The 18,968-nt window shown below is 34.7% G+C and overlaps 2 protein-coding genes across 2 annotated transcripts; one reads left to right on the plus strand and one right to left on the minus strand.

The window, feature by feature from the left end:
• Positions 1–3,953: 3,953 nt before the first annotated feature.
• On the plus strand, positions 3,954–11,212 carry LOC127806850 (potassium channel AKT1-like). Its single transcript, XM_052344390.1, has 11 exons — positions 3,954–4,389; positions 5,617–5,982; positions 6,126–6,183; positions 6,280–6,597; positions 6,711–6,956; positions 7,049–7,147; positions 7,316–7,348; positions 7,477–7,662; positions 7,893–8,087; positions 8,188–8,263; positions 10,008–11,212. The coding sequence occupies exons 1-11, from the start codon at positions 4,199–4,201 to the stop codon at positions 10,892–10,894; spliced, it is 2,655 nt and encodes an 884-aa protein (XP_052200350.1). The 5' UTR covers positions 3,954–4,198; the 3' UTR covers positions 10,895–11,212.
• A 213-nt stretch (positions 11,213–11,425) lies between these two features.
• Positions 11,426–18,968, minus strand: LOC127805702 (boron transporter 4-like). Its single transcript, XM_052342457.1, has 8 exons — positions 18,865–18,968; positions 18,684–18,766; positions 18,284–18,503; positions 18,099–18,237; positions 17,848–18,013; positions 17,589–17,761; positions 17,052–17,229; positions 11,426–11,520 (listed from the first exon to the last, which is right to left on the minus strand). The coding sequence occupies exons 1-8, from the start codon at positions 18,966–18,968 to the stop codon at positions 11,426–11,428; spliced, it is 1,158 nt and encodes a 385-aa protein (XP_052198417.1).

Consider the following 18,968-nt stretch of genomic DNA (forward strand, 5'->3'; position numbering starts at 1 on the left):
GACCCAACACGGAGATCTGAACCGATTGGGCTCAGATTCCCGATACGTGATGTGGGGAGCTTTTTTTTTTTGTTTTTTTTTTTTGTTGGGCCCCACTACTAGTCTGTGACACTTTCGTAGGCCTTTAAAAGTTTTTGACAATTTTAGTAACGGTAATAGGACGGTTATACATTAATAAATATATATATTATTATATTATATTATATTTTTAATATTTAAATAATTTATTAATTAATAAAAAATAAAATATGACGATACATTACATTTTATTTATTATTATTTAATTATTTTATTTAAAATAATAATTAAGATTACATCAAAAATAAAAATAAAATTTTTTATTGACGAGGAGATCAAAGCGAGAAGGCCCCAATAGAGCCTAATAAAAAAGGCTTAAGTTAAAATTAAGATTTGACTAACTAAGTCAAGCTCATAGATACAAAAAGGTTTACTCTAGCCTCAAAAAAAATTTTTCTCTAATTTTTAGTCCCATACGTTTCTTTCTTTTTCCTTTTCGTTCTAGAAACTGCTTAACATATTTTTTCTTGAGTGATGCGAGAAATTATATATCACATTCTCATGAAAAAATATGCTATGTAAAAAAGATAAATGACATAATTTTTTTATCCTCTTTCAATGAAGATGATGCACCATATGACTGCAGCAGCTGACGACGTCACCAGTCATTACTCCTAGCATTTTTTATTTTTCATGGTTATCTTTTTTCTTAATTCTTCACCTATGCCAATTGAAATGGCAATGAGAAGATTTGTTCATTATGACCACCACAACATTTTATATCAATTCAAACATTGGTGGTGTAAATTATGAAATCATCATTTATAATAAAATAATATTATTTAATGAGACTAATTAAAGTTTATATTTTGGAAAAGGGTCAACCATGGTGAGGTCTATGAATACAGAGGCACCAAAATTATTTAACTTTTGTATCTTTTTAAATTCTATTTAGATATTATTTTTTGTGGATCATAAATGTGAAATTAATGGGTGAAAATGACTGGTCAAACTGACATGGAAGAGACAAATTTAGATCCAAACTTGGAAGGCAGAGGGCATCTCCCTTGGAATGGTAGTGTCTTATCTCCCAAAGCCAAATCGAAAGTTGCTTGGCATAGGAAAGGCACCCACTTGTGCCAATTGCCATCTCTTGATTGAAACGCCGGGGGATCAAATTAAAGTGTTACAAAACAACTTTCTTTTTTTTTTTCTTTTTAGTTTTTACCAGAATCATTGTCAAGGGTATTATAGTCATTTTCAACAAACAAGATTTGAGGATTATTACTTATTAAGGAATTTAGATTCAAGATTCTTTATATTTATTTATCTAGGTAATTTTTGTTAACTGAAATATAAAAAATATATATATATATAAAGTATGAAAAACATTATAGATTTTTGTAATTTTTAATATGTTTATTAAATTTATTTGTCTACTATTAAAAAAGAAGTCACTTGACTTCTTATATTATATTTTCTAAATATGCCTATCTCTTCCTTATTTCATATAAACATATCTTGAATCTTACAAATAAGAAAAATGATGCATATGTCTTCCAATGCATTCTAAAAAAGTTAAACAAACAGTTTAATAAAAATCTTAAAATGTTTCTTAATCTTATCTTGACAATTTTATATTTTGGTCCGAAAATCATTTCAACTTTATCTTGATATAACCTTATCTTACTCATTTTAACAAATATTAACTTAGTGTACTTTCATCAACACACTAATACGTGTCATTTTGCATTACTAAGATATGATAAATCATATTGTCATCCTTATACACAAAACCATGTGAAACATTTAAAGAAAGACGAATAAGTGAGGAGGATTGAACCCCATGCAAGTGAAGAACAACCAAATCCCTCCCTATTACTAAAGTTTGGATTTCATAAAAGTATTAATTAGGATCTTCATTTTCCTTATTCAGACAAAAAATGGGTGACCTTTAAATGATAACTTCTAATTTGAATGATACAAGACAATGGTATACACTTGCTTTTTCTTATTTCTTAGGTATTATTACGTCTTTATCATTTCATTTAGCTCATTCAACCTTTGCCTTGGTCTATCTTTTTTTTTCTTTAAGAGTGCATGATCTTACACCTTTTAAGGAACGAGGCTATGTTCTTATAGTACTATATATTATACATGTGTATATGTTTGTGTTATACAATAAAGGTAATGTACATTTTTTTTTTTCTAAATCTTCAATTTCTTTTGGTAAGTTATTTTTCCAAATTCTCTAAAAGAAAACAAAATTAAAACAAATATATGATAATCAAAGAAGCCCTACATCTAATAGACTTAAAGACCTTTCTTAGTTTTCAATATGCCATTACCAAAAAGAAAGAAACATTTTATGACACCAAAGATTACATTAATATTCTGTCACATTCCCTTGTTGGACACATAAATCGTTGACTTAACACTTTGTGCAATCTAATTTAATTAATTAATGGTTACATATAATTGAATTAGGAAAGAATATATTTTATGAACCATCCAAAAAGGAATAAAAGATATATTTCTTCCCTTACTCGTTTATTTTTTGGTTGGAATGATGGTTGATTTGAGGGTTAATTACATAAAAGATATCAATTTCATTTCGTACTTTTAATTTTAAAATTATCTTTTTATTTTTTTTAATTTTATATAACACCATTCATTTTTGTTATCTCACAATATATAATTACCGATGTAAATAAAAAAATCCTAATTAATCTTGTTTACGTGAGCTATGCTTCTACATCAATTTTCATTCCCTCTTATTCTCACCCTAATAATATTGTGCAATTTTAAATAGCTTGTACGATCTCGTGAGAATGAAAAACGGAGAGAATTGACATGAATGCATGATTCACAAAACTAAGGTTAATTTAAAATTTTTTATTCATGTCATCGGATCACATTAGTAATTAATAGCGAGAGATGATAGAAGTTGACGGTGTTATAGATTTGTTATATCTTAAAAATATAATAACAAGAATTGAAAAAAATTAAAAAAATTATTCTGAAATTTAAAATAGGGGATAAAGTTGGTATTTTTTTTATATAATTAACCCTTGATTTGGTATAAGGATTTTCATCGACGAGTGTTAATATATCGTATTTTAAAATATTTGTCAATCCATAAAAAAGTTCAAATTAAATACTCAAAAGAAAATAATATTTAATGAAATGCAAACTCCAATAATGAATTGAATTGGATGGGAGAGTCCAAATTGCAATATATTACAATAATAATTATAATAATAACCATATATATATATATATATAAACATCAAAGGGACAATTGGCATTTAATTAATTAATTGATCAAACTCATATCCAGTCTCTATATATTTATGGCTGAGGGGGAGGCTAAGGATGAAAGTCAACCAACCCTCTTCACATTTATTTATGGGACGATGCTACTACTAGTCTGAGGACTGAGCAGCATATATGTATGTAACAAACGAATTATTATTTTTTATACCAAAGTATTATTATTGTAATTGTCATGACAATATTATTGTGTACTATATATATATATATATAATGTAAGTAGTAATATTATATCAATGGATGATATTATTATGGGATTACACCGACCTAGATGGTATAGTAGGATAGGATAGGATAGGATGGGGTGGGACAGACCACTCCATTAGTAAGAAATAGAATATATTATTAGGTGTGAAATTTGGAATATGAGATAATGTAATTAATGTAGATGTGGATGTTAATTAATATAAACAAAGCCCAGTGATCAAAATTAAAAAAAAAAAAAAAGAAAATAAAAGAAAAGAAAAGAAAAAAAAGGGAAAATCAGATCATGAATTGAATGTCAGTGTCCATAAATATCTGGGGGATACGGGTCGGGTGGGGGGATGCAATTGGTAAAGCATCTCCTCGTATCTGCCACCGGATGTGTATACTTACACACGGGCGAAGGCGATATGGGACTGGAAAGGGGCAAAAGCGTCATTCAAGGGAGTTTCCTTGAAGCTGAAGTCTGTGGGGACAAGGAGAAGAGAAGAGACCCGTCTCCTCTTCCTCCTCCTCTCTCTCTCTCTCTCTCTCTCTATGTGCGTGTCCAGTCTATATATATGTGTGTGTACACGGATAAAGAGGGAGAAAGTGAAGAGAAAAAGCCAGTGACAAACTGTAACAACTAACGCAAGAGAGAGATATGAGAAACGGAGGAGGGCTGTTCAGGTCTTCAATATTGTGTGGAGCTGTGGAGCAAGAGATTGAACAGTTCTCCAGAGACGGAAGCCATTACAGCCTATCCACCGGAATCCTTCCTTCTCTCGGCGCCAGAAGCAGCCGCAGCATTAAGCTCCACCCATTCATCGTCTCCCCTTACGATCGCCGCTACAGGTTTCTCTCTCTCTCTCTCTCTATATATATATATATATCTATATATATTTGTATATACAGTTTTATACGGCATTGAATTTTTGCTCCTTTGATAGTGACGAATGATGCCAAATAGGCAAATACCAACTTTATTTATAGTTTCCTTCGTTTTCTCGGTGTTTCCTTTTCTTTCGTGTTTCTTCTCCATATTGGTTTTTGCCTCTGGGCCTTGGGAGGTAAGATTACACCACTTAAAATTTATTTAGGAAGAAAATATCTAAAACTTACAAAGACTAGAGCTGGACGTTGTGTCTACTACCACTATCATTCATCTGTCCTCGAACTTGATGATTTAGTTTTTGTTATAATTGTGCGTGCACAGATCTTCTGGCAAAAATCTCGGGATGCAAGTTTTTGTTACTTTCCATATGTTCATATTTTCTATTGGTCGGCTTCCTTCCAAAACGATAATATAAAGAGTTAAATCATCTCTCTCTCTCTCTCTGGGTGTCCTATTACTGTCACAATGCCATAATTGTATAATTTTATAATAAAAGAACGATTCAGAATCTTGGGTGACATATATTATTTTCTATGTTTCATATACATTCACTGTTGCCATTTTCCTGAAAAGTTGTATTCAGGTTGGAATCTCGCAGTCCTTTCTGCGGAACACATTTCTCGTAAACTGTGGTGCTTTTTCTAGTTTCTTTTCCTTTTTGTCCAGAGAGATAATCTTACTTTAATCTCAAATGATGAAAGCTTTTTTTCTATGTTTTCAAATTAGTTCTAGTTTTTGATTGTGAACATGGGTTCGAAATTGCATGGTAAAAAAGTGTTGGACCAAAAGGGCCCGGAAAATTCAATTCTTTCAGCGTGCAAGTCTTCCTAGTTGACGACTGTCTTTGAAGACCCTTTGCGAGTTTAGAAAGCCGTGTACGAGTATTAATGAGTTCGAGTTGATGTTGCTTATTTGGTTTTGAGTTTTTCACATTTTGATGGAAAATTATGATTTGAACACTTCTGAAGATTGTTGCAGTGCGTGTTTCTGGGGTTCTTCTAGTTTTGTGCAAATTCTAAGATTTTTCTATAGGAATTTTCTGCTTCCCATTTTATGTACTAGTGCTTATATTGAATCCATGGAAAGAGATGGTTTAATTGGTGTTGTTTGTTACTTGATTTAATTTCCATGTCTATATATGAATGCGCTTCCAGCTGAAAATAGCTGAGTTAAATTAATTTTGGCAGGGGATGGGAGACTTTTCTCGTGGTTCTGGTGATCTACACTGCTTGGGTGTCACCGTTCGAATTCGGATTCCTGGAAAAGCCAGAGGGGCCGCTCTCCATCACCGATAACGTTGTCAATGGATTCTTTGCCATCGACATTATTCTAACATTTTTTGTAGCTTACCTCGATCGATCTACCTACCTACTTGTTGATAATCGAAAGCAGATTGCTTGGAAATATGCCAGTTCTTGGCTGGCATTTGATGTCATATCTACAATTCCCTCTGAGCTTGCCAGGAAGATTTTTCCTGGGCCTTTCCAATCATATGGCCTATTCAACATGCTTCGCCTTTGGCGTCTTCGTAGAGTTAGTTCTCTGTTTGCCAGGTAAAATTGTTTCCTTTCTTTATGAACTGTTCTAATTACAGATAAGATTGTGAACATTTTCTTTCAGGTTTTGTACGAAATAAAGTTGTTCTTCCACCTCAAGTTCCAATTTTTTTTTTTTTTTTTGGTTTTGGCTCAAACAGATTGGAGAAAGACAGGCACTTCAACTACTTCTGGGTTCGATGTGCAAAGCTTATTTGTGTGAGTAGATTTGAGAATCCTTGGACCATTTGGTACCAAAGTGTAGTGGGTGTGTCCGGTACTTAGTGTCTTATATGGCTTTGGTTGACACTACAGGTCACCCTATTTTCGGTTCACTGTGCTGCGTGCTTTTATTACCTTATTGCTGCACGCTATCATGACCCAAAAAGGACATGGATTGGAGTAGCCTTCGGTGACTTCCTTCAGCAGAGCCTGGGGATGAAGTACGTGACATCAATCTACTGGTCTATCACCACTCTCACAACTGTTGGATATGGAGATTTGCATCCCGTGAATACGAGGGAGATGGTTTTTGTCATATGCTACATGTTCTTCAACCTTGGAATGACAGCATATCTGATAGGAAATATGACTAACTTGGTTGTCCATGGTACCAGTAAAACTAGAGAATTTGTGAGTAAATCCATATCTTTTCTAAGTTCGGATGGATCAACATTCTCTAACGTTTGTTGCTTTTGTCCAACTCCTGATTTGATTACCATCTTCTACTATTTGTTGGTGTACAGAGAGATACCATTCAAGCGGCATCAAATTTTGCACAGAGAAACCGTTTGCCTGTTCGCCTGCAAGATCAGATGCTTGCTCACTTGTCTTTGAAATATAGGACAGATTCGGAGGGACTGCAACAGAAGGAGACTCTCGATTCCCTTCCAAAAGCCATCCGATCAAGCATTTCACATTTTCTTTTCTACTCTCTTGTAGACAAGGTGTACTTGTTTCGTGGGGTGTCCAACGATTTGCTCTTCCAGCTGGTAATACTAATATACTGTGAACTGGCATTACTACCGGTTCTCATTCAAATATATTCCCTAATTCTGGGTTGTGTTTTTCATTAATTTTCAAGGTCTCAGAGATGAAAGCCGAATATTTTCCTCCCAAAGAAGATGTTATCTTGCAGAATGAAGCACCCACAGATTTCTACGTACTTGTTTCTGGAGCAGTGGTGATTATTGATCTTTCTTCTTTTAATCGGTTATGGTTCAATTCACGTATCTTGATTTAGGGTAACTGTCTTTAGATTATAGCTTTAGAGTTTCCTGTTGAAAGTTGGCAGTTTCTTTCTCATAGTTTATTTGTTATCAATGGTTTCTGATGTTTATTTACTTCGCAGGATATTGTGGTCCTCAAAAACGGAGGTGAACAGGCAAGTCTAAATCGTAAACTTTAGAATAGTAGTCTGTCGAACAATAGATGAATGGTAGATTGAGAAACTTTTCATAGTTTCCCCGAAAATTGCAAGTCAGAATTTAACATTGTAAATAATTCTTGCAGATTGTTGGAGAGGCTAAAACTGGTGGTCTCTGTGGGGAGATTGGCGTGCTTTGTTATAGGCCACAACTTTTTACAGTGCGGACCAAACGGCTGAGCCAGTTGCTACGAATGAACCGTACCACATTCTTGAATATTGTTCAGGCAAATGTTGGAGATGGAACCATAATCATGAACAATCTCCTTCAGGTCTGCATACCCAATGCACCCAAATAAATTTCCATGCTTTTTCTTAAATAACCTGGGATGGGAAGAACTATTTTTCAGAATGCCAGTTTCCATCCCACGTCAGAAATGTTACCAGATTCCAAATTTGAGGTTTGGTACAGTAGATTTTTGTATCTTTAACGCAGTAGAATACTTAAAATGGATGTTCTTATGATCTACCTTGAGACTGAGAATCTCTCCTTTGTGGGCAGCATTTGAAAGAAATGAAGGACCCAATAATGGAGGGTGTTCTGGTGGAGACAGAGAACATGCTTGCTCGTGGTAGAATGGACCTACCTCTCAGCCTATGTTTTGCTACACTCAGGGGAGATGATTTGTTGCTACATCAGTTGTTGAAACGAGGTCTGGACCCAAATGAATCAGACAGCAACGGGAGGACTGCATTGGTGTGTGTCTGTCACTAGCTTTTCACATTTAGTATGCACTTCAATTTCTAAAGTAGCATCTATCTTAATTTTGTTTTACTCGTGTTTTATTTTAAATCAGCACATAGCAGCATCTAAAGGAAGTGAGAATTGTGTGCTTCTCCTACTGGACTATGGAGCAGATCCTAATAGCAGAGGTAATTTCTTGAGCTCTATGAAAAAATCATTATTAATGCCCATTGGGATCTACGTATATATTGTTTGTTTCTCTTCCTAGTTATTCCTGCACTTTGTTTTATTTGGTTTGCCAAAGCCTACCTTTATTGTATAAGTGTTTTCTTTTCTTAGTAATATTTCTGAATCCCACCATTGATCTCTGATTCGCTCCTCCTTTAGTTGCTTAGATCCATGGTTCACATGACAACAATCTTGTCTTCGGATAAGCTTACTTTCTTGATTGATTTATAGAAGTTATCCATTGTTCTTTTACCTATGTAATAGCATTTCAATCACGACTTCTTCCAAGGAGTGATCAGATAGCTGCAGACCTATTTATTTATATTGCCAATTACAAATGTCAACTGTTTTTGTCAATGAGTGTCTAGTGCTTCTCAATTATGCAATCATACTGTAAAATATACATCCTGGTGGCAATTATGCAGCTACATAGTCCAATCTTATATTCATTGCTTTATTATTCATGTCATTATCAATTGTGGGCCTCTAGAAATCACTGATTAATGCTTCCACACAATTATTGGTCAAGTACAATTATTTTGCCTTTTACTATAGATCAACAATGTTCACATGTATTGACATCTAGGGAAGAAAAAGTTACCATATTTGCCACACAAATTGTGATATAATTTGAAGTTTCCAATTTGAGGAACACTTCTGACAAGTCCCATGTACTTCACTTTCTCTGCAAGTAAACCTGAAAATATAAATAAAAAGAAAAAAAAATGCCTAACATTCATGTACTTGTAAATGCAGACCTGTTGTGTTTCTAAATTTAGCAATATGAATTATAAATGTATTCTGTTGCATCATCTAATATAAATAAATTTTTAATGCTTATCCATCCTGTTCGTCATCCTTCCCCGCATCTTCTTTTGCAGACCCTTTTTCTTGTTCTTAATATATCGTGTCAGTTGTGTTGGTTCATGTACCCTATCCAGACTATATTTTCCCAATATAGCATGTAAGTTGTCTTTCCTTTCTTTGGTGGTGGTTCACAACTTGACACAATTTGTACTAGGAATCAGCAAAATTTCTTGCATCTTCTGTTGGGCTTGTCATGCTCTTATCCACAAGAACTTGCGGGTGCAGTACCCGGATTAGGGAATCTAGTTATCTCATTCCAAAAATTTCTTATTGAAGTAAACAGATAATAATGCAGATACCAGCACTCTTATTGACTTTTAAAGCTTAGTCGAGGGGAATGATAAGTCAAAAGGACCAGATACATTCACAAGTATGGATTGGAAGTTGTCCATGTCTGTTGACTTAGATATATAGAGTACTTTTGTCCTTTTTTTTTTTGCTAAGTGATGTATAGTACTTCTTCATAACAGCATTTATAACTGTATCTATATCATGTCTGCATCATTTGTTGCATCATCATATGCAGTGAATATAGATCATATTATTTCACCTTATCCTGTATAAACCAACACTGGTGGGGGTCAAATTTTATAAATTTAGATCGCTTTCTCTGTCACTCATTTCTCGATTATAATACCTGCCTCCATCTCATGGCCATTGACTCTCATTAGATATAAACCTTGCTCTTTGTTTTGCCCTATCCATGATGGGGAAGGCCAAATTAACTCTATTCTAAGGAGTTATGGTATATTATTGTGACATTGACCAAGCACAAATGATTGACATGGTCATTAACATTAAAATATCCTAATGGTCAACTATTTTAAATCTGTACAGACTCAGAAGGGAATGTGCCACTATGGGAGGCCATATTGGGTGGTCATGACCCAGTAGTTCAGCTACTGGCAGATAATGGCGCCACCATAAATTCTGGTGATGTGGGTCATTTTGCATGCACTGCCGTGGAGCAAAACAATTTGGCGTTGCTGAAGGAAATTGTTCGTCGGGGAGGGGATGTAATGCGCCCAAAGATCAATGGGCCCGCTGCTCTTCATGTTGCGGTTTGTGAAGGGAACATTGAAATAGTCAAATTCCTTTTGGACCAAGGGGCAGATATTGACAAGCCAGACAACCATGGTTGGACCCCTAGGCAGCTAGCTGACCAGCAAGGACACGAAGAGATAAAAATCCTCTTCCAGTCCAGCGAAGAGGTCAAAACTCAAACTGCCATTGCTATCCCCGAACAGTCGCGTGGAATTCGGTTCCTCGGGAGATTTACAAGCGAACCGGCAATCCGGCCTATGCCCCGGGATGGTACATTAGCAGAAGGTTCATGGAGGCAAACCCGCCCAAGGCGAAGAACCAATAACTTCCACAATTCTTTATTTGGCATCATGTCAGCTGCTCATGGTGGGAACAGTGACTTGCTTTCATCTATAAACCAGACTACATATGCTGAGACTGGTACGGAGTATCCTGCAAGGGTGACAATTAGTTGCCCTGGAAAGGGAGATGTTGGAGGAAAGCTAGTGCTACTTCCCAAGAGTTTTGAGGAGCTGCTTGAGATTGGTGGTAGAAGATATGGGTTCTTGCCCACTAAAGTTCTAACCAAGGATGGAGCTGAAATTGATGGGATAGAGCTGATTAGGGATGGAGATCATCTTACCTTCGTTGGTGATGGTGGAGTGAGAGAATCTAATTGCCAGCAAAATGGTGGGATTTGACATATGCGGCTTCACCATCTCTTTGCCCCCATTTTTTCTTTCGTTTTTTTTTTTTTTTAATAATTGCATCAAAGGTAAAGTTGTTGGTTTGGCCTCCGTCAGAAAATCCTGATGGGTCATCTAATGTTAAAGAAAATTTTGATATCTGAATGCGTTCCTTGAAAAAGGGTGTGGTTGGTGAAGATACTGACCTTTAGAGAATGAAATGATAGCCTAACAAAGCGCTTAAGTTTGCTAGAAGAGGTATATTGATTAGTTTGTGACCGCACTGGAACTCTCCTTGACCGATTTAACTAAATATTTAACCCTTCAAATTAATATTGATGTCCATTCTGCAAACCCCTTGTGCTTTGGATTATCTGTGAATTCTTTCTTCCTTGCATGGTAGTTGAATCAATTGACTGTTAAAGATGAGTTTCAACCAATAATTTGGAGGGTAGCTGGCCTACATCCTGGTGATTTTATTAAGATCAGATTTTGGCAATAATTGGAGGGTAACCACAATTAATTGTTTTGAAATTTGTCAATATCTCAGGCATTGAGCCATGAATCAGGCTCATGATCAAGCCTCTTAAGGTAGCTTGGTGTTTCATAAGTTGAGTCTCTTAGTTCATCACTGCAATTATCTGTCATTTATAGCAAAAGTCGAATACTTGGACACTGCAAATTTTTCTAGGACAATCAGAATTGTTAATAAACTAAAACGATTGCTGACTTCTTTACAACCAATCACCGACAGAAAAACTTCTGGAATGCATACACAAAACATGACAGTTTACGTGTACGGATTTGTAAAGAATCCTACTCGTGGCAGGTGGATCCCCCTAATCAGTCCACTAAATCGATTGAATCAAGGGGTTTACACAATACATGCACAAGAACATTACAACATCGCACGAATCAAACGAAAAATAGAGTACAAGGCTTGTCAACAGAGCTTTCACATCACTCAATCGATCTTTTCCCTCTCATACAAACTGATTTACACAAGATAGAGAGAAAACCAAATTCAATTTCAAGGGTTCTTGTTCGTACTTTTGTCTGTCAAGATACCCTAATTGTAATATATATAGAGAGAGAGAGAGCAGCATACAAAAGATATTTGTTAAGTTCAAGGGTAAGTAAATACGATTTTGATGATAACAAAAATATTTTTATGATATAAATGTATTTTTTACTCATACAAAAAGTAAATTTATTTTGAATTAAAAGTGGATACAAAAAGTAAATTTATTTTTAGACATGTTTCTTTGTTTTGATCATTTATGTCTCAAAAATTTATTTTAAAATTTTCATATCTTGATAAATGCATTTCTTACTCATGTAAAAAATAAATTTATTTTGAATTAAAGGTGAGTTATGTCTAAACATGTTTCCTTGTTTTAAGCATTTATGTCTCAAAAGCTTAATTTAAATTTTTATATTTTGATAAATGTATTTTTTTCTCATACAAAAAGTAATTTTATTTTGAATTTAAAAGTTAATTATTTTTAGACATTTTCTTGTTTTAATCATTTATGTCTCAAAAGCCTAATTTGAATTTTCATATCTTAATAAATGTATTTTTTTCTCAGACAAAAAGTAAATTGATTTTGAATTAAAGGAGAATTATTTTTAGACATATTTCCTTGTTTTAATCATTTATATCTTAAAAACTTATATTTGAATTTTCAAATCTTGATTTGTTATGCAAAAAGTAAATTTATTTTGAATTAAATGTGAGTTATCTTTAAACATGTTTCCTTGTGTTGTCCCTTGTTATTTGAGAAAGCTTAAACAATTTTGAATTTCAAATTTCATATTAATCTTTTCTTTAATGGCTAATTTGTTTGGAAGATGTATATATATATAGGATAAGTATTGAGGCTTAAGGTGAAGAACAAACTTGATAGAACATTCAAACAAGAGTAAGAATCTTCAAAATGCTAGAAGTGTACTGGCTAGTAGAATTCTCAATCGTTGATGATTTGTTTATAATTGTCTCTAGTTGTAAGTTTGTTATTTTTACTCACTTGTTGTGTGAGGGGATTGTATTTATTAGTAGTGTACTAGTGGTTCTTCCTTAGGCAAAAGATTGTATGTTGGTTCTAGCTCCAATTAAAAGCTAGTGTTGATTCTTGCTAACTAAGTCTTAGGAGCCTTAAATTAAGTCTTAAGAGAGAGGATTAGGCTCTTTAGAGGCGAACCTCTATAAATTTCTCTTATTTTTTGTGGTTGTGTGATTTTATTGTTATCAATTTTACTGCAATCACCACATATTAAGATCATAAATTTAAAAGTTTCCAAAAGAGCTAAAATTATTAATTTTTTAAAAACCCAATTCACTCATCTCTTGAGTATTTTTCTGAGCAACAATATTAAACATGCAGGAGTTAAGCATATATACATAAATATATAAGGGTCGAACTGCAATTAAAAAGAATTTGCTATTTACAGACTTTAAAATATTTTGACATTTAAAAACATTTTTGAGACACGAAATAACAAATTCCTCCTCGACATGATTAATATCAGTTGGGATTTTCTCAACTTTCACTTGGTCTTTAGCTATGATATCCCTGACAAAGTGCAAGTGGACATCTATGTGCTTAGTTCTTTCATGAAAAACGCTATTACTAGATAAGTGAATTGCACTTTGAGAGTCACAAAACATTGTTGGGACTTGATCAGCCATACCCAATTCATGAGTAATTCCTTGCAACCAGATAGCTTCCTTAATTGCTTCAATAAAAGCAATATATTTCGCTTCAGTCATGGACAAAGCCACAATATATTAGGTTTCCACCCACAGTAAAGGCATAGCTTGTTAATGATCTCTTTTTATCAAGATTTGTTGCAAAATCTGAATCACATAAACCTTTTATGCAGCTTGAATCTCTAGGATTTGAACTATATACTAAACCTTTGTTTACTGATCCTTGGAGATACCTTATAATTCATTTAACAACATTCCAATACTCTTTAGACGACTTGCTCATAAACCTATTGACCAAACTCACACTATATGCAATGCCTGGCCTGGTTCATATCATGACATGCATAGGGCTACCTACAGCATTTGAGTAAGGAATTTTCTTCATGTATTTTTCTTCATTTTTAGCTAAATCTCCCTTAACCGCACTTAGCTTGAAATGATGGGAAATAGATGTTGTAACAGGCTTACAAACTGACATGTCAAATAACCCTACAATCTTTCTAAACAGGGTTAACGAGCCTCTCTTTCTATCTCTATAGATATCAATTCCTAGAATTCTCTTAGCTGCACCTAGATGTTTCATTTCAAATTCTGACTATAAAGCTCTAGTTAGCTTATTAATTTCTTATTTGTGCTTACATACTATAAGCATGTCATCCATATAAATCAGCAAATATATATACAAGTTTTCTTAGAGTTGTTTAAAGTATACACAATGGTCGAAATTACACCTTTTGTAACTATTCTTAAGCATGAATTCATCAAATCTTCTGTACCATTGTCTAGGGGATTTTTAAGGTCAAATAATAACCTTTGCAACAAGCATACCTTATGCTCATCTCCCTTTTTAACAAATCCCATGGGCTACTCCATATAAATTTTCTCTTTAAGATTGTCATGAAGAAAGGCTATTTTGATATCTAGTTGTTCTAACTCAAGATCATAGAGGGCCACCATGGCCAAAACTAGTCTTATTGACGTGTGTTAAACAACCGGGGAAAAGACCTTAGCAACAACTCTTACTTTGAATCTAACGGGTTCTACAATTGGGATGCCTGTTTTCCTCTTATGAATCCATTTACAGTCAATAACTTTTTGTTTAGCAGGCCTTTTTAACTAAGGTCCAAGTCCTATTTTTATGGAGTGAGTCCATTTCTTCCTTCATTGCCATAATCCGTTGCACCTTATCTTTGTTGCTACAAACTTCATCAAAACTAGATGGCTCATCTAATTTAATAGAGTCTCCTACGTTTAGAGCATAAGAGTTAACATCAGCATAGGCATACTTATGAGGGGTCTTATTTCTCTCCTAACCATATCTCTAGATAGAACATAATCTCTTAAATCTTAAGAGGTTGAGGTGGATGGTAAATTTAAATCAGGAATATTAGTATGGGAATTAGGGTTGGCAACCTCATTAGGCACATGTGGGGAACTACCAGAGTCTAAACTATACTTCTAGGATAATTTTGGCAATTTGTATCTTCCCAATCTCCACCTTGATGAAGATTGGGATTATTTATTTCCACCTCAAACTAAAAATTATTAATTTGTTTAGGTTTGTCTAATTCCATCAAATTAGACACATTAAATTCTAGTTCATTGAAAGACACATCTCTACTGATGATTACCTTTTTTTCCTCAAGTAGCTAAAGCTTATATCCCTTAATGCCTTTTGGGCAACCCAAAAATACATCCTTCTTTGCTCTTGGGTCTAATTTTCCTTTCTTTTTGTGAACATACCCAATGCAACCAAAAGGCTTTAGATGGTCTAACCTAGGTGATTTTCTTGTCCACAAGTTCTCAAGGATTTTGAATTTGATGGATGAGGTAAGAGATTTGTTTATAAGGTAACAAGTAGTTGCTACTGCTTTAGCCCAAAATCTTTTGAGCAATCCCGATTCCTTTAACATACACCTTACTTTATCTAGGATAATCCTATTCATCCTCTCAGCAACACCATTTTGCTGAGTGGTCTTACTACAGGTCATATGCCTTGCTATGCCTATCTAATTACAATAGCTTGTAAATTCATTACTACAAAATTTTAGGCCATTATCAATTCTTAACACTTCAATCCTCTTTCCCGTTTGATATTCAACTAATGTTTTTCACTCCTTAAATTTTTCAAAAGCTTCACTTTTATGCCTAAGGAAGTATACCCAAACCTTTCTTAAATAATCATTAATAAAGGAAATGAAGTATTAGGCCCTAGAAAAAGAGAAGGGTACCTAGGAAGAGCCCCATAAATTAGAATGGATATATTCTAAGATGTCATCGGATTTCTAGGTTGAGGTAGCAAACTGCAATCTATGAGATTTATCTATAACACAGGTTTCACAAAACTCTAGATTATTAATCATTTTTAATCCAAAATACCTTGCTTGTTTAGCTCCTACAGCCTTTTTAAACCTATGTGCCCTAATCTTTTATGCCAAATCTCAATTTCATCATTATTGAGGAAGATACAACTGCATCACCTAATACAACTTCTTCTTGCAGGATATACGTACAATCCTTGCTTTAAGAGACCTATCATAACAACCATAGACCCCTTTAAGACCTTTAATTTTCATTTTTCGATTTATATGCACTCCCACTTAGGTTTAACATACCTAGAGAAATCAAATTTCTTCTTAAGTCAGGCAATAACCTTGCATTCTCTAAGATTCTATACGTTCCATCCCACATCTTAAATTTAACAGACCCTATGCCAACTATATTACAAGATTGGTCATTTCCCATTAAGACTTTACCTCCTTTAAATGGTTAGGAGTTCATTAACAAGTCTTTCCTATGGGTCATATGAAAAGTGTAACTTGAATCTAGAATCCACTCATCCCTAGAACTATATTCTAAGATAGTTAACCCTTCACCACTCTCATAACCATCAGAAGTATTAGTTATTTCTAGGTTATTTAAATGATTTTCATGGCTTCTTTCATTGAGGGATAGTTCTTTCTTACACGTCCCTCTTTCTTGCAAAACCAACAAGTTAGAGTCCTAGAAGATCCTCTACTTCTAGACTGAGATCTAGACATGCTTCTACCTCTGAATGTAGGTCTACGGTCTCTTTTCTCTTTAATATGAAGACTTTATACCAGTGTTTATTTTCTTGTCTTTCTTGACTTCAAGGTCTCTAGATCTTAGGACCACTAAGACATCCTCTAAAGAAAGAGAACTCCTACCATATTTTATTACAATCGTCATATCTTCATATGAGTCTAGCAGTGAATTTAACAATATAATTGCCTAATTTTCATCAGATATCTTTTCATTTATGTTGGCTAACCCTATAGTGATCATTTTAAAATCATCTAAGTTTTCTTCTAGGGTTTTTGAAGGGTCCATCTTGAAACCAAAATGTTGTTCCTTAAGATATATCTTATTTAACAGAGACTTAGTCATATATAAAGACTCTAATTTCTTCCATACCTTTGCAGCAGTTTCTTCATCGTTTACCTGCCATAGCTCCAAGCAATAGGATGTCATAATGGTAAGAAGATGGCTTCTTGAGATTGAATTCCTTCTGTTGTGCCATTTGTGAAGCAACGCTATGGTCAAAAAAATAAAGACTAGCAATCATCAAAGCAGGAACAATGGCAGCAAAGATATACACAGCAGGGACCTTTCCCATATCCTGCAGTTTAAATATTTAGAATGCATAATTAGGTTTCTATGTGTACAAGTTTTATCAACCTTATCTAATTTAATCACATTCAACTTTTGGCTCGTAAAGAATGAGTCTCTGAACCATATAGAAAATTTATTTCATCCAAGCAACTGTTAAAGGAAAAATTTAATTCGAGTAAAGCAAATGAACCTACCAAAGAAAATATGCTTTAAAACTAGTCACTGTAGAAACCTAATTCTAACCGAGAACAGATGGAAGTTTTCGTTTTTTAGTTGCTGCCAGGAGTCTTAACACTAACATATCAGAGCACCTATACGGCTATACCCATGGAGGGATAAGCAAAGGACAATAGCTATTTCTCTGACCTTGATGACCATCCAGTGGTGCCAAGAAGGCGAAGCAGACTCCCAAAGAAGAGGAGTAACGAGCCTCCTGGGAATTCCTGAAGGAATTTTTTTGGGTACACTGAATGACAATGCTGACCATGCTAACACCATAAGAGGAACCCCAAAGTCAGCAATCATAGCTCGTAACCATCCTGAGTTCAACAGTCAGAAATTTCAGAATCCAGATTCCAGTTGAATGTTCTCATGTCAATCAAAATTCAAAGGTCCTATTACCCACCTGTGCCATACTTCCATGACCTCGCTCTTCTGCTCGCTAGAGCAGTAAAGAGTATGCCAAAGGAGAATATGATTGCTAGCAACCCATTGTCATATAGCCACTGGAAATTATACTTCTCCAGAGTTGGATCTTCATCTTTGGGTACTCCAAATTCGCTGGCCATGCCCTGCCATTAAATAGTATTCCAAAGTTCACCATAAAGTTTCTGCCGAGAATAAAAATGTAGTTCTGTGTGCTAATCAAGTAAAAACCTCAATAGCCTGTTGCGTGAAAAAAACAGCAATCAATATGCCAAAAAGTTCCCCCGTGATTCTTGTAAATCTATTGACGATATTGCAAGCATTGGAAACAGCAAGAAGAAAGAGCAGGAGCGCTGTCCAGACACAAACCCTGCAAATGTGTGCCAAGAAAATGAAGTTACTCAGTGAAACTTTACGCTTGGAAATAGGGAGAGGTAGATTTCCATCCAACCCAAGCCAAGTATAGCCTTCGTCCAAGATCTGCCTTGTTTTTGGCGAAATTGTACAAATAAGTGTACATGATAACTGTGGGCTCCGCAACTCCCAATATCAGCAAAGGTTGATCGCCAAATATTGAATGTATTATGCCACATATTGCAGTATAAGCCAAAGTCTCTACCGTGCTCAGGTGTCCATCTGCAGACCAACCGGGGAAAGATAAAGAACTTCTCAGAAAAGAATTCAGATAAAAGACCTAAAAGGGTTGCACTGTTGTGACTTAGTCAACTATATCGACAATAATCTCAACTCCTAGTCTCATTAGGCAAGGTCTGTCAGATGTATTTTAGAGCGCCAAACATACTATCCACACCCTACCTGCTTGACTATGAAGCTGTTCTCCAAAAGCAATGACAGGAAGAGCAGATGCAAAGAAGATATAGGCGTTTGGAGCCAAAATCCTGAAGCGGTGGCTCAGGAACTTCGAATTACACTTCAATAGGTATACTCTTCACTATCCTTGTGAAAAACCCAAAAAAAAAAAAAAAAAAAAGAATACCTGGTGCCCAAATTAGTTGCATCAGTCCAGTCTTGCTTGTAACATGCTTTTCTTCCTTTAAAGTCTTTAATAATCCCACTGAACGGAGCTTTTATATTTGGCAT

The sequence above is a fragment of the Diospyros lotus genome, chromosome 7 (assembly GCF_014633365.1).
Source record: "Diospyros lotus cultivar Yz01 chromosome 7, ASM1463336v1, whole genome shotgun sequence".
Lineage (NCBI taxonomy): Eukaryota > Viridiplantae > Streptophyta > Magnoliopsida > Ericales > Ebenaceae > Diospyros > Diospyros lotus.

Bases quoted from the DNA above. Each gene is read 5' to 3' on its own strand.
- LOC127806850 (XM_052344390.1), top strand. From the start codon at position 4,199: ATGAGAAACGGAGGAGGGCTGTTCAGGTCTTCAATATTGTGTGGAGCT. The intron at 6,598-6,710 runs GTGAGTAAATCC...GTTGGTGTACAG, and splicing joins CCAGTAAAACTAGAGAATTT to AGAGATACCATTCAAGCGGC. The intron at 6,957-7,048 runs GTAATACTAATA...TTAATTTTCAAG, and splicing joins ACGATTTGCTCTTCCAGCTG to GTCTCAGAGATGAAAGCCGA.
- LOC127805702 (XM_052342457.1), bottom strand. From the start codon at position 18,968: ATGCCAAATATAAAAGCTCCGTTCAGTGGGATTATTAAAGACTTTAAA. The intron at 18,504-18,683 runs GTAGGGTGTGGA...GTTGGTCTGCAG, and splicing joins ACAGCTTCATAGTCAAGCAG to ATGGACACCTGAGCACGGTA. The intron at 17,230-17,588 runs GTCAGAGAAATA...TTTAAACTGCAG, and splicing joins ACCACTGGATGGTCATCAAG to GATATGGGAAAGGTCCCTGC.